Source organism: Protomyctophum bolini (assembly GCF_963924005.1).
Source record: "Protomyctophum bolini genome assembly, chromosome: 8".
NCBI classification, from domain to species: Eukaryota; Metazoa; Chordata; class Actinopteri; order Myctophiformes; family Myctophidae; genus Protomyctophum; species Protomyctophum bolini.
In genome coordinates, this window is record NC_137869.1 from 19,961,778 (window position 1) to 19,975,269 (window position 13,492).

The 13,492-nt window shown below is 42.5% G+C and overlaps 2 protein-coding genes across 11 annotated transcripts in view; one reads left to right on the forward strand and one right to left on the reverse strand.

Moving 5' to 3' along the window:
* The window catches only part of clocka (clock circadian regulator a), a 51,256-nt gene extending 44,537 nt beyond the window's left edge, over positions 1–6,719 (forward strand). For all 9 annotated transcript variants that reach the window (XM_080770771.1, XM_080770773.1, XM_080770777.1 and 6 more), the window contains one exon: positions 906–6,719. In XM_080770771.1, coding sequence (XP_080626897.1) covers positions 906–1,157 — 252 coding nt within the window. In that variant the 3' untranslated portion in view covers positions 1,158–6,719. The remainder of the gene's footprint in view (positions 1–905) is intronic.
* A 784-nt stretch (positions 6,720–7,503) lies between these two features.
* Positions 7,504–13,222, reverse strand: tmem165 (transmembrane protein 165). Of its 2 annotated transcripts, none has more exons than XM_080769716.1 (6): positions 12,837–13,222; positions 11,111–11,333; positions 10,447–10,622; positions 8,979–9,161; positions 8,711–8,816; positions 7,504–8,599 (listed from the first exon to the last, which is right to left on the reverse strand). In XM_080769716.1, exons 1-6 carry the CDS (start codon positions 13,002–13,004, stop codon positions 8,523–8,525), a joined length of 933 nt encoding a protein of 310 aa, XP_080625842.1. In that variant the 5' UTR covers positions 13,005–13,222; the 3' UTR covers positions 7,504–8,522. The 2 variants fall into 2 exon arrangements, with proteins under 2 accessions (XP_080625842.1, XP_080625841.1); XM_080769715.1 differs by having other exon boundaries at positions 11,111–11,336.
* Positions 13,223–13,492: the final 270 nt, after the last annotated feature.

Consider the following 13,492-nt stretch of genomic DNA (forward strand, 5'->3'; position numbering starts at 1 on the left):
CTAAACTACCTCCCCCTGGCCAGCCTGATGGGGGGGGGGGGGGGAAGGAACTGGTCGGAATAACGTGTTCTTTCCACGCGCTATGTCCGGCTGAGAAAACTCCCCCCTGTCAGGTGAAAAGAAGTAGCTTGGACTCCGAATGCATAGAAGGAAGCATGATGTCAGTCTGCTGCCCTCCCCAGGTTGGCAGAGGAAGTGTAGCGCCCAGGATTACATTAGATAATTGACACTGGGTAAAAAAATCGTGGGATACATTTTAAGAAGGATAATAGCAGTAGAATAGAATCATTGTCTTTGTGCAGCTGGCCCTGCTGCATCAATTAGCAGCAAAACAATGACAATCAATTAAATCAAGTGACAGCAGCATCGGAATGCAACCATACGCGCGCGCACACACACACACACACACACACACACACACACACACACACACACACACACACACACACACACACACACACACACACACACACACACACACAGGTAAAGCAGGGGTAGGCAACTTTAGGCACCACTGAGACTGTGCCAACATCGGCACAAAGGAGGGTTATCACTCATCACTGGCACACGTGAGAGAGAGGAGTGTTTGTTTAAAATTTATTTAAAAAATATATAGTCAAATAACTTAAATCGAACATTAAATGAACATTATAACAATGTGAAAGAAAATATTTAAAAAGAAGGAATTTTTTTATATTCGTGGACAATCCAATTAAAAATATGTTGGGATTTTTTATGTGGTGACACAAAATGGATGCTGACATGTAACACTGACCATCTAGAAAACAAAAACATGGCACAAAAGGTGGTAAAGACTGTGGTAAAGACTTAAACTCATTATTATTACAGTTACGGTATTGTACTATAGTATGAAGTTCATAATTCATTATGAATGAATGCTCCAGGCTCCTCGGCTGCTCCATGGAAACCAGTCCACACAGCTGATCCTGCAGGCTGCCTTCCCACAGCTACAGCAGGGCGCGTTCAATGTCACGTCGCAACAGCAGCTGCAACAGCAACAGCAGCTGCAGCAGCAACAACAGCAGCTTCAGCAGCAGCAGCAGCAGCTGCAACAACATCTACAGCAGCAACAACAGCAACTACAGCAGCAGGCCTCTCACAGGCCGGACGAGCGTTCGGTCACGCAGCCACAGTAAAGTCTGCCATCGAGCCAAACCCAGGCGCCGGGCACTTTGTTGTTTGTTTGTTTTTTACGCTGGAGGCGACTCATTCGGAGATGTGCTGAAAGCACAGTACTGAGACCCGCGTCTGGAGAAACGCTGGGCGTCTGCCCTGCTCCCGCCTAGCCCGATCTTTTGCACTTAACTTCACGTGAGTACAGTGTGTCTTCAACGTGTCTCGGAGTGGCTCTGGCTCGCCACCCTGGCTCCAGAACCTGCTGGGCCAAAGGCGGCGCCTACTCTCTCCGAGATGGCGGGGGCGGGTTTGTGGCATGATCAACTTTGCCAGGCTGAGCTCATTGCCCTCCCCCCCCACCCGCCCGATGGCCCTTGACAGTGTGTGTGTGGCGTGGACGCTCTGGTCAAGCCTCAACAGGAATAATTTATGCAGAGCTGTCCAGCAAACACACCGGAGCTTTCTGTCCGCGCTTCAAAGAAGTCCCTTCGAACCAGCAGATGGCATGCTTTCTGGAGTTTTTATGTTATAATATCTCCCACAGTTTTTTATTTTGTTTTCCCCTTTTGTTTTTCATGTCAAAGTAATTATGGGTCAGAAAATATTTTTAAGATGGTCTTGTAGATTGAACTTTTAACTGTACAGAACATTTACGTGTAAGATAATGTGTAAATATATGGAGAAAAAGAAAGAGAAACTAATATTTTATATGATGCATGAACAGAAAATAAGTGTAGTCTGTTATTTGTAGCTTTGAAAATGCTTTTATTTTTTTTGAGTACTCAGAGGAAAAAACGAAAGAAGCTAACATGCTTCATTGCTGATGTTCTCTGATGGACTTCCTTTTTCTCTGAGGGGATGTGTTCTGCCTGATTTATACTTGGTTGCGCATCGCGTTGTGCACCAAAAAATTGCCGATCTACAAGCTCACAACGTGTCGCACCGTGACGCCATGTGAGCTTGAAGATGCAATTTGTTGATGCCGACACCGGAACGCAACCAAGTGAATCAGGCTTTAGATGTTTGCATAGCAGACGATGCCAATGCTGCTGGTTGTGTCACAGTTTGTTTAATCCTCACAAACATCCATGTACCCAAACCCCCCAACACACACACACACACACACACATACACACTAGAAGCACTTTGAGACGCTTTTGGAATCTCGCTAAGCTTTACGCCGCAAAACAGGCAGAGGAGTTTAACTCGCCGTACAAGTCGGTAATTGAATCTGTCACTGATTCAGTTAATGAAGTGAATCCAGTCTGCCGGGGTAGGTGTGTATCCCGCAAAAACATTGCCAATTTAAACTTAGCTTTTTTTATAATGCGTAGTTGTTCCTCGTAATATTGAATTAACTAATGGCTTTTTAATTCTTCAATTCTTCTCTTTGATTTTCTTACTCATATAATGCATGAACATCAGCACAGTACCTTTTACAGGAGCTTTGTTTTTAAATGTGCCCCATAGAGGTTCTACCTCAGTACAAAGATAGTAAGATGCTTTACTACAATATGGTATGGCAATAGCAGTCATATTATCAGCACTTTTTCCCTCCCTCCCCCCTATCACAGGATAGGTTAGACTGCATTCATTTAATTTTAATTTCTAAATTTGGACTTTTCGGTATAGAGTATTGGCTTACAAAATTGTAACTTTTCAAAATTACAAAATACATGTTCTTTGTAATATCAATGCATTGGTGTTTTGACATTTTAAACAACACAAAACAATATTGAATATAGCAGATCTACAAGCTTACAACGCCTCCGATCACGTTTCGTCGTGAGCTTGAAAGTCTAGTTTTTTTATTTATTTTAATAGGGTTTAAGTGTTTAATTTATAATGTACTTTTCCCCTTCCTAGAAATGTAATGGCAGTCAAAAGTACAATATTTGTCTTTTGAAATGTAGTGGAGTGAAAGTATCCAAAAATAATACTCAAGTGAAGTACAGAAAATGTACTTAAGTACACTACTCGAGTAAATGCAATTCTATACTGTCCACCACTGTGGGTGTCTCACCTACAGTAAGCATATACCACCCATTGCTCTGATGGCAAATGGCTAAAAGCAGATTGCCCTTCCCAAGTTCCCATGAGGTAGCTGTGATCTCCTATCAGGTTTATATTTATTCACTTAACAATTTGCTGCAGGGACAGACTTCTCAGTTTACTCAATAAAAGCGGGGACAACAGAAGTCATACCTGTTTCTCTTAACCAAGTAACATAAAGCCATTGAAGACATTCTAAATGTAACCCCCTCAATTGTTGAGTCCTTCTTTGGCATACTAGAACCCCTAGGGTATCTTACACGCACGTACATACGCACGGGGGGTGCGTGCACGCGCGCACACACACACACACACACATAGTACTATACTTGTGAGGACATCCACCTTTTAGAACGGCAATTTCATGAATGTCATTTTTAAAAGATTGTATAAATCAGGCTTAACCTGAAAAAAATCCCAATTTTAAGCCTAACTTTTGCTAACAAATTCATTTCTCTTATGAGTACCCGCGCGCGCGCGCGCACACACACACACACACACACACACACACACACACACACACACACACACACACACACACACACACACACACACACACACACACACACACGTCGCCTCTTACCAGCTCATATTATCTATCTGGGCCTGAGTCCCAGATAGATAAGGGAAGAAATGTTCTCCCATGTTTTCAACAACTATAGCCGCATCTGGCTCTGCATAGAATACTCACAAGCCCAGGGGGATGGTAACTTTGCGTTTCTGTATGGGTTTTGATTAGGTGTTTGGCCTGTATTAAAGTTTGCCTTGGTGGTGGTGTTTGGAATGGTGTTCTGAGATGTCATGGAGTTTTCCATGGGAGTTTAGTGCAGCTGTCGTGTGCATTATGTATACATTATGTGTACTCCCCCTTTTCAATTCTCTAAGGGCTACCACTTGGTTGGCAAGTACTGTAGATTGCCTCATAACGCAGCTAAGTGTTTCTGGGGGAACAAGACGCTTGTGTTTCTTTTCTTAATTTACGTGGAACATTGTTCTCTGTGGAATGGCACTTTAGATATTGGAGAATGTTCAATTTAGTGCAAAGGTCACGGTTTACAGTTTAAGCCAGATTTCAGCGCCGCTGCTTGTGCGCCAGAAATAGGCGATCGATAAGCTCACAACGCATCACATTCATGACACTGTCATACACAACTTCTCATTCTCAACAGATTCATTTGGATGTTTTTGACAATCATTTCAGAGCGTGTCTGGTTTTGTATTTGAATTATAATAGCACCCGGCCCGCTCAAATTGTTATTGGTCTCTTTTTGTGATGGAAATGGTTTGCATGTTGCTTTGTGTTTGAAGTTTTGTGGTGGGAAGTCATTGGTTGTGCTGTGTAGTACTGTTAAAGTCTGTTGTAACTTCTCTTTGGAGCTGCTTTCAGCCAACAGGGCTTTAGCTGATCAGTTCAGTGTCAAAATGTTGCATTGTGTCGTAGCAAAGCCACCTCCTTCATTTATTGTTCACGTTTCAACTATATCAGTGGTTGTCAAACTTTTAATTTTATTTCAAGGACCCCCCCCAATAGCAACTCTTTTGAGAGTACGCTGGGTCCATTTGGTTCCATTTGTAAACTCAGAGTTACAGGCCTGTAAGGATAAATTTGAAACCCCCTCAAGTAACCCTGAGGGGACCACATTTTGAGAACCACTGAACGAAGTATCATAATAACCAATGTCACAAACAAATGGTGCCTATTGCTTGGCTGTTGGCTGGCTGCATATTGTTAGATCTTACAATATGGACCTGTTAGTCAGAAAATAGCCATTCATTTCAAATGCACTGTGGTGCTATAATGCATATCAGTACTAACTTGTGTCACAGCACCTCTTTTTGTATCTATTAGTTACAGAAATATAACCTTGAGTGATCGTAGATGATCACTATTCTGAACGGCGTAGACCTACTCTGGACTGGGCTAGGTAGTGCAATACCTGAATGAATGTAAATTAAATATCATTATAGTACTTATAGCATGGGAGAGATGTACAGCAACGGAGGCGTTTGCACAATGTATTATGTATTAAATATATAACCATAAAGCATAGACATAGCTTATTTTTCTATGGCCAAAATAGACCTCAGCTATAGATAAAACTATGACGTCAAACACTGTAATTGCCCTGCAGTTTATGCCGTGCAAACACACAAAGACCATGATGTTCCAATAATGTTGTGTTTTCCAGTGAAGGATTTTAAACGAACTGTGACACACACATGATGACTGTTGAATTGATTTGCCCCAAAAAATACAAGAGTTGGGTTTCTTCTCACCTTCCTGGTTATTGCAAAATACACACTCATTTCAAACTGGTCTCTAAATATTTTTAAAAGATTTATATTTTTAAACTGATAAATTATAATTCTTCACTCAATTTAAATTATTTTTATTTGTGGAGGAATATTGATTGACGGAAATACTTTTGTCCAAAAAGACCACACGATGTTCATTTTATTGTTTACCCAGTAGGGAAGAAGAAAAAAAAGTCTTAAAATGAAACTGTCAATCTTGGATTTAAAAAAATATATATTGGGATTTAAATCAAAAGACTCATTATTATTTATACACTGTTATATGGCAGTGTTCCTCGCTGAAATTAGCAAATCTACCTGCTCACAACGTGCTGCATCATGATGCGCTGTGAGCTTGTAGATCTGCTGTTTTCGGTGAAGCAGACCGCCATACGACATAAATACGTATAAGTCACGTATAAATCAGGTTTTGAAGATGAGGGAAAATGTTTTGTATCCAAAGAGGTCCAAAGATGGTTGATGGCACTTGTTTTGGAACGCCCTACAGTATGTTTGTGTGTGAGGAGACTTATGTTCAATGTTCTTGTAGTTCTGATGTACTACACGCTAGAAACTGAATGTCTATCGGTGTTCTCTTGTCTTTCCATCATTTAACTTTTTGTGTGGCGTTCTCGTTTGGCTCATGAAATCGACCAGCACAGTGCACGGTGCAAATAAGGCTGTAACACTAATCGGACAAACGATTATAAAAAACGTAATCGGTAGTTCAATTTTGTAATGGCTTAATAATCAATATTTTTGGTATGTTCATAGGTGAAATCTGTTATTTTCGATTAATCAAAACGATAATTAATAGAAAATGATAGTTTGCAGCCCTACCTGAAAGACTAGCAAATGTTGGCACAGGCGGTGATTTCACCGGCCCTCTGCTGCCACCTGCTGTTCACCTGTAGGATACACTGACTGTCGCAAGAATCACACCAAGAACAAACATTCCATTTGTAGCCATGTCATATACACCCTCTGGTGTGGAATAGATCATCACATGATCTAATTAAACCATGCAGTGTCCCCCACTCAATTGTTGCACTATGCTGCTTATTTCAAGAGCCAGACCACCATTCTTAAATGAAAACATAATTGAACCTTTTAAAGCAAATGTATTGGACATTTGCTCCCCTTACTCAAATTTGAAAATAATACTCAAGTATGAAATCATAATCTCTGTTCTGTTTGTTTTGGCAGCCACAATGAAGACTTTACTTTAGGAGTGACTTATGCTTATTTTATGCTCCGTTGTATGACTGTCATCAGTGTTTAACGACATTTAATGCATTCAGATGGGCTTTTCCGTTTGGATGTATGGGCTGTCAAGGCCACGAGGAGGGTATCTTCCGTGAATTCCGTCGTTCTTCTGGGTTCTTGGAAGCCACTGCGTTTAGTTTTACTGAGGTTAGGTTTAGGTATAGTTTTACTGAGGTTAAGGTTTGGGTATAGTTTTACTGAGGTTAAGGTTAGGCTGGAAATTGCGGAAATTGCGGAAATTGTGGAAATTGCGGAAATTGAAATTGCGGCAATTGAAAATTGCCGAAATTGCGGAAATTGAAAATTGTGGAAATTTAAAATTGCGGAAATCTTCCGCGAATTCCGTCGTTCTTCTGGGTTCTTGGAAGCCACTGCGTTTAGTTTTACTGAGGTTAGGTTTAGGTATAGTTTTACTGAGGTTAAGGTTTGGGTATAGTTTTACTGAGGTTAAGGTTAGGCTGTCGATCACAGCCAGTCACAGCACACCCTCTACGTCACTCTGTACTCAACCCGAGGAAGGAACCATGCTCGCGTCAAGGCCAGAAAGTAGCTTTTTGCCGTTCCTGCATAACTTCTGGGTATGATGTGCATACCCTCTAGAGAAAAAGACACACCCACAAGCTCACAATGTGTTGTGCAGTCTGGTATTTTCTGTGCACTACACTGTTTAACAACTACGTATGATTGGGGTTTAGGCCTTAAACATTGATGGTGTAAAGTAACCGTGTTAAACAATAATGTCTTGCAATGCAGTTGACACAAGACAGGTGTTTATTGAGCAATAGTGTCAGGCATTGGATCAATCAACTGTACAGCCGTGTCAAACAGAATTCAGACATGTTTCACAGCTGGGCACAACCCGTCAAATATTGACAGTGTAGTATCACCCTGCACATTTAAAAATATCCCCCACTCATACCTTGTCTACAGTACTTTTACAAACACAAGGAAAAACAAATTAAACTCGTCTCCTTGCGCCAAAGTTGTAAATAAATACAAATCACTTTTAGAGAAAGGTGAGACTAGGCAGTCTCATCGGGAACTCATTTTTAAAAGGCCATCCTTGTGTTGGCAGTGAAGTACGATTATGAATATAAAATAAACCAAATAAATTTTTCACTGCTTCACATAAAAAAGAAAAACACTTAAGAATTTGTGGAAGGTCTGCTAGGCCAGACTATGAACACCACTGAAGCACCGTTTGGGTACACGGCTGGCATTTATGGTAATTCATCTAATACAAAGGGTGGAAAAGTAGGACCACTTATTGGACTTTTTTTTTAAAGCCACAGTGGCAAGAAGTGCCATACCCTTTACCAAATTCAATGGTGGTCAGTGAGAAAATGGGTAGTAATGCATAACTAAGCTTTGACCGTTTATAATGTTTGGAAGAGAGTCGTTAATAGTTCAACACTATCTTCCTTCTGTGATCTTTAGCAGCCTCCAATCAGCCTACGGCCCTAGTCACCTGACCGCTCTTGGACTTGTGCTGAAGAGGCAAATGAACGTAGTCAGCTTGTATAAGATAATAAACAAGGCTTTGGAAAACAAACTAAACTGACCCAATAAACAATATTGTTTCTAGTGTGAGGGAGGCATGTCCAAAAAGGTTGAAGGGCCACAGACACACTAGTCATACAGTCGGTCACACATACATGAGAGTGCAGCTCTCATCCACACCACACAGAGTCAAGAGTACAGTCTCTTTACAGGAACAGAGTTGAGCTTTACAATTATGTACAAAGTGAGCCTGAGTCTTTTTTTTTGCTTGATCAAAATCCAGCATCTGGCTTGATGAAAAGGGCAGAGAAGGCGAAGGCCAGGAATACGATCCCTCCAATGATTGTAACTGAGGAGACAGAGAGACACAAATAATTTCCAGAAGAACTAGCATTGTACCTGAATGAACCACTTCCAAACTTTTTAGCTGTGTAACAAGCCAGAATCACCACTATCTTACCAGTCCTGACGGAGATCTTCTGGGCAATCATTCTTCCTCCAACCACAGCCAGTCCTGTGCACAAACAGTGTCCAAGTGTACCACCCACTGCCACTCCAAAAGGATCCTGGGAAAATGGTATTTATTTGGTCAGACAAAGAGTTTCCCCTTTCAACTTGGCATCACTGTTTTGGGCAGGTGGGAAAAACCTTGTAGATCTTTCTTGTACACTTTATGGGGCTTAGCTTTGAGATTAGAATGACATGGAGCCCTACAGAGATCGACTGACCTCTCTGGCGCCCAGGATGATGGTGGTGAGCTGCGACCGGTCGCCCCACTCTGCCAGGAAGGTGAGGGTGAACGCCTGGAGGAAGATGGGTGAGATGAAGCTGTGCCATTTCCGCTGAGGCAGGGTGGTCCCCGTGCCGGCTTCCACGTCCGATGTCCCGTTGGCCAGCTTATTCCGCTGGTACTGTGGCAGTCAAAAAGATGAGAGAAGGCCATTTCTACCAAACCAGAGTGTGAAACTTAACACTTATGATGCCCAGGACGTGTCTACAAGTCTTCATAATTACACCCGTAAGAGGCCCAGGACATGTGGACACATCTTTAGGTCCTTTTTAATGACATAACATGATTGCTAAAATCAATTCTTTGACAGCGGTTGTTGCTACGCAACGCCTTGCTCGTCCGTTCCGGAGCCGTTTTGTTTTGTACGCAGCCATTCACTTCCTGGTTTATGGGCCGACAATCTTCCTCTTTTCTTACTCTGAATCTACAACGCTGTCCATGGTTTTGATCAGAACGCTGATGTTCTGTTCTGGTCTGGACACAGTCATCATGCAGCTTGTTTAGAATATTAACGCTTCTAAAGAGAGATCAGACCTATTAGCGCAATGAGATTTCACCTTCCGGTTTTGGGGGGAAATGGAAGGTGGGGCTTTTCATATGCTTGGCACTCTAGCACCTTTATTCAGAAAAATTGCCCAGCATAAAGTATTAAGAAGCTCTGTGCTTATTGTTACTGTCAGGGAAAAAACGTTTGTGTGTCTTGCAAAAGAAGCCGATCTAGAAGCTCACATCACGCATTGTGAGCTTGTTATTTATGCTCATTTAAAAATAGTTATGTATGTGGGCTATATAAACATTTAACCCGTAGTATTTACAAGAGCTTGTGACTAAATAACTACATTGGATCCAATGGAACACAGGTAGGTTATTTTTCCCCCGCTTCCTGAAAGTCTGTAGGTTGCTCTCTGCAAATTTGTCCACAAGGGGTGCTTAATAAATACTCTGGCGCCTGGCATTGTTGGTATGGCATACTTTTAAAGTGAGAGTGCAATGACTTTTTGGGGCATTTTATTTTGTAGTTTCAGACTGAAACGGAAGCCTCAGTTTCTGAACCAATCAGAGTTGCATCCCTTCAGGCTATGGGACGTTAGATACATCGGTGTCTAGTCTTTGTTTACAAGTCTGACTGACATATGGTGGATATCAGCATGTGTTCTATGTGGCTTATTTCTAAGCTATGTTTTCAGATCGATATTTTAGTGTGCTGATTAAGTTTAAAATGAGTAATATACTGTCTGGTCTGGAGTAGTTCTGCAATCAAAACCAGCTGTGTTTGGAGGAACGCACAGCGATGGGAATAAAACAGGTGAATGAAATAAACATTCTTTCAGGCCTCTACACATGTACTGTAGCACGTTTTCGTTCAAAGGAAGTCATTAAAATGTCTATGTATGTGTACAGCATACCTCCTCATCTTTCTTCTTGATCTCCGCCTGCACCTCCTCCAGCTCCTCCTGCCCTTCGTCGGGGCTCATCTTCAGGCCCTCCCTCAGCATCCGCACGCCAAAGATGGCAAACAGAGCTGTGGACACGTAGTACGTGTATATTCTGGGGATGATGGTGGTGGCATAGCCAAACAGCACTGAGAGGGGGAATCGAACAAAACACGTAAAATATTACAGGTAAGATACAGAGGTAGTCATATTAACCACATAGACCCTAGCATCCCTACTCAAGGCGAACATTATTCATCTACAAGCTCAGTGAGTCGCAACGTTTGTAGTGACGTTAAGCCACATGAACCCTTGTATCTCTATTCAGGACATGAAATAGAACACTGGAAATAACCAATATACAAACTCACAACGCCACGTGTTGTGAGCTTGTAGATCAGCTATTTGACAGATTTGGCCCCAGGAGAACCCAGTCAACAAAGTACGAGTCGTTAATGATCTACCATCTCACAAAGCATTGAGAGTTTGTTGATAGGATAGTTTAACCAAAGAGATTTGATGTAGAGTGAAAAAAAGAGCCCTGGGAGATCCTGGTCAACAAATAAAGTGACTAGAATATTTGGGTTCAGCACAGAACTACTAATTACTACTACTACTACTACTAAGTTGTACCGACCTGAAAGGCAGGTCATGAGGCCCAGTGCCAGCATGGCTCCTAGCAGCACAGTGAGCCGGTTGTACCGCATGGCCATGATGGCAGCGATGAAGAACGTCTTATCTCCCAGCTCCGAGACGATGATGACAGAGATGGCCGCCACAAAGGCGTGTATGAAGCCCATGTTAGCTTTGCCGGGGTCATCTTCACTAACCACCGGCCCTATGGGATGGGGACTCGGCACCTTCTGAAAAGAAAAAAAACTGTCCATTAAAACCAATGGTTCTCACTCTCGGGTGGCACACCACCACCACAGACCACCACCACGAATGTTGTAGGTCCACCGTGGTGCATCTGGCCTTGTCAGGCGTCTAATACGAACATAATTGTGATTGGGGGAGGGAAGCCGGGTGGGGAATCAATTGGAAGAAAGACTAAGTGGGGAGAAAGAAATCACACCCATGTGAAGTGAGGGGCGCTAATATATTAAAGTCTAACTCATGTTGATTAGGTGATGTAATGGTGATGTAAAACAAACATTAAATTATCTTTATTATTAATGGCATTTAATGTTTGTTAGGGACATGATGACATAAATGTTCATCATTATCAATGGCGTTTTTAAAACGTTTACACAGAATAAAGTTGGGCAATTACTAGACATACCATTGACCAATTTTGCCATTGACTTGAATGCGGCTGCCACACAACATCACGGGGGAGGGGGGCCTACACACAAAGCCACAAAAACGCTCAAAAACAATGTTTCTCAACCTTTTCAAGCCGCGACACTCCCAAAAAAATCCTATTTGTAGTATCATATGTGAACTGGGATCCCCACCCCGACAAGCACTTGGAATTGTAGGAGCTAATGCAGTAGGCTGTCTGTTAGTTGGTTCCATAGATAAATATTGTGAAAATAGCAGATCTACAAGCTCACGTTGTCACAACTTTTGCCTCTTTCATTATTTGGCCAATGTTTGACCATCTTTTATAGTTTGTTGTTATCTTGTTGATTACTTTTGATGCAGTAATGGTCTTTCAGCTTTCATTAGGTGTGAAATATGGCTCAGAATTGTCACTTTAACTACTGTCAGTGTCAGGGCGGGGTGTGTCTTCGGTTATAAGCAGAGTAATCAGTTCCGCCCCCTTTCAGAACGTGGCCCAGGAAAATAATTCCCCATTCCCCCATAGGCTTTTCAAAAAGTAAAGACGTCTACGCCGCGGGACAAACTGACAAAGCCAACTCGAGTTGTGACAAATCATGACAAACAATGTTTTGGGCCGATCAAATAATTAGAAAGAAGAAAATAAAGGCAGGGTACTTTGTTTTTCTTCAAAATAACCAGGATACTAGCCGGTAAACAAATACATTCTGTATGCCATCTGAATCACATCAGCAGGTGACATCACCACAAATGTCACCCAGACCAGGCTGCGTCCTTTTGAGTTTTGACATCGACAGTCGACTCAGATGTTAGATTCAACTAAATAGTACATCAGAGCCACGTTGTACTGTCTGACCTGCCCTAGCATCTGCAGCACAGCACTGCAGGGCAGGCAAGCACATACGACAATGTCGCTTGCCGACAAAGAACTCCAGCTTCCCTATTCTGTTGCGAGCTTGTTGTAGATCAGCTATTTCTGGACAAGCTATTTGGTGTAGAGTGGAGGGGGAAAGAGTGCATCACAGTTGCAAATTGCAACTCTGTTTTATACAGGTTATAATGTAAATCGTGGCTCGTACCTCCTGTTGGGGCTGCTCTGGGAGCGCTTTGCCGTGTTCCTCCGGGATGGCAGAGACCACTCCGGCTGACAGCAGCACCACGGCGGCCAGCAGCGGCACCAGGACGCCGATCACACTTCTCCCATCAGCCCGTCCAGCTCCTCTGCCAGCCACCATGAGAGCAGGCATCTCCAACAACAAAGGTACGCGGATCGACGCAAACCCCAGGCTTCTCACTAATTAAAGCGAATTAAAGAGTGTGCGGTTTTAATTATCAGCGGTGACTGTGAGTCATTTGACATCGCTTGCCAACTTCATATTAATGAGGTAGATTTGTTATTTATTGTATTGGTTTACTTTAGAAGCTATTCGGCGATGTTTCTTCCCCCATCGAGCAGAGCTAAAAGATCAGAACTGCTGGTTGAAAGGGAGAGGAAAGCCGCCGCGTTGATTGGAGCGTCGGAAGGATGACGTGGACGTTGCATTTTTACGCACGTGCTGTGCGTAGCGTTGATTGGCTAAGCGCGCTGTCAGTCGTGTGACGGTGGAAAATGGGTTCAAGCTTTTGAGAGACTTCAAAAATAAAGGAAACTGAAGTCAGTGTGTCAAGGCAGCAAATATTGTCAAGCAAATATAAGAATTTCGATGGCCGAGCTCTTCAGAATAAAAGTACCCGC

Coding starts and splice junctions, on each gene's coding strand:
- tmem165 (XM_080769715.1), bottom strand. CDS start 13,004: ATGCCTGCTCTCATGGTGGCTGGCAGAGGAGCTGGACGGGCTGATGGG. Junction 11,337..12,836: donor CAGAGCAGCCCCAACAGGAG/GTACGAGCCACG, acceptor TTTTCTTTTCAG/AAGGTGCCGAGTCCCCATCC. Junction 10,623..11,110: donor CCTCATGACCTGCCTTTCAG/GTCGGTACAACT, acceptor TCCCCCTCTCAG/TGCTGTTTGGCTATGCCACC.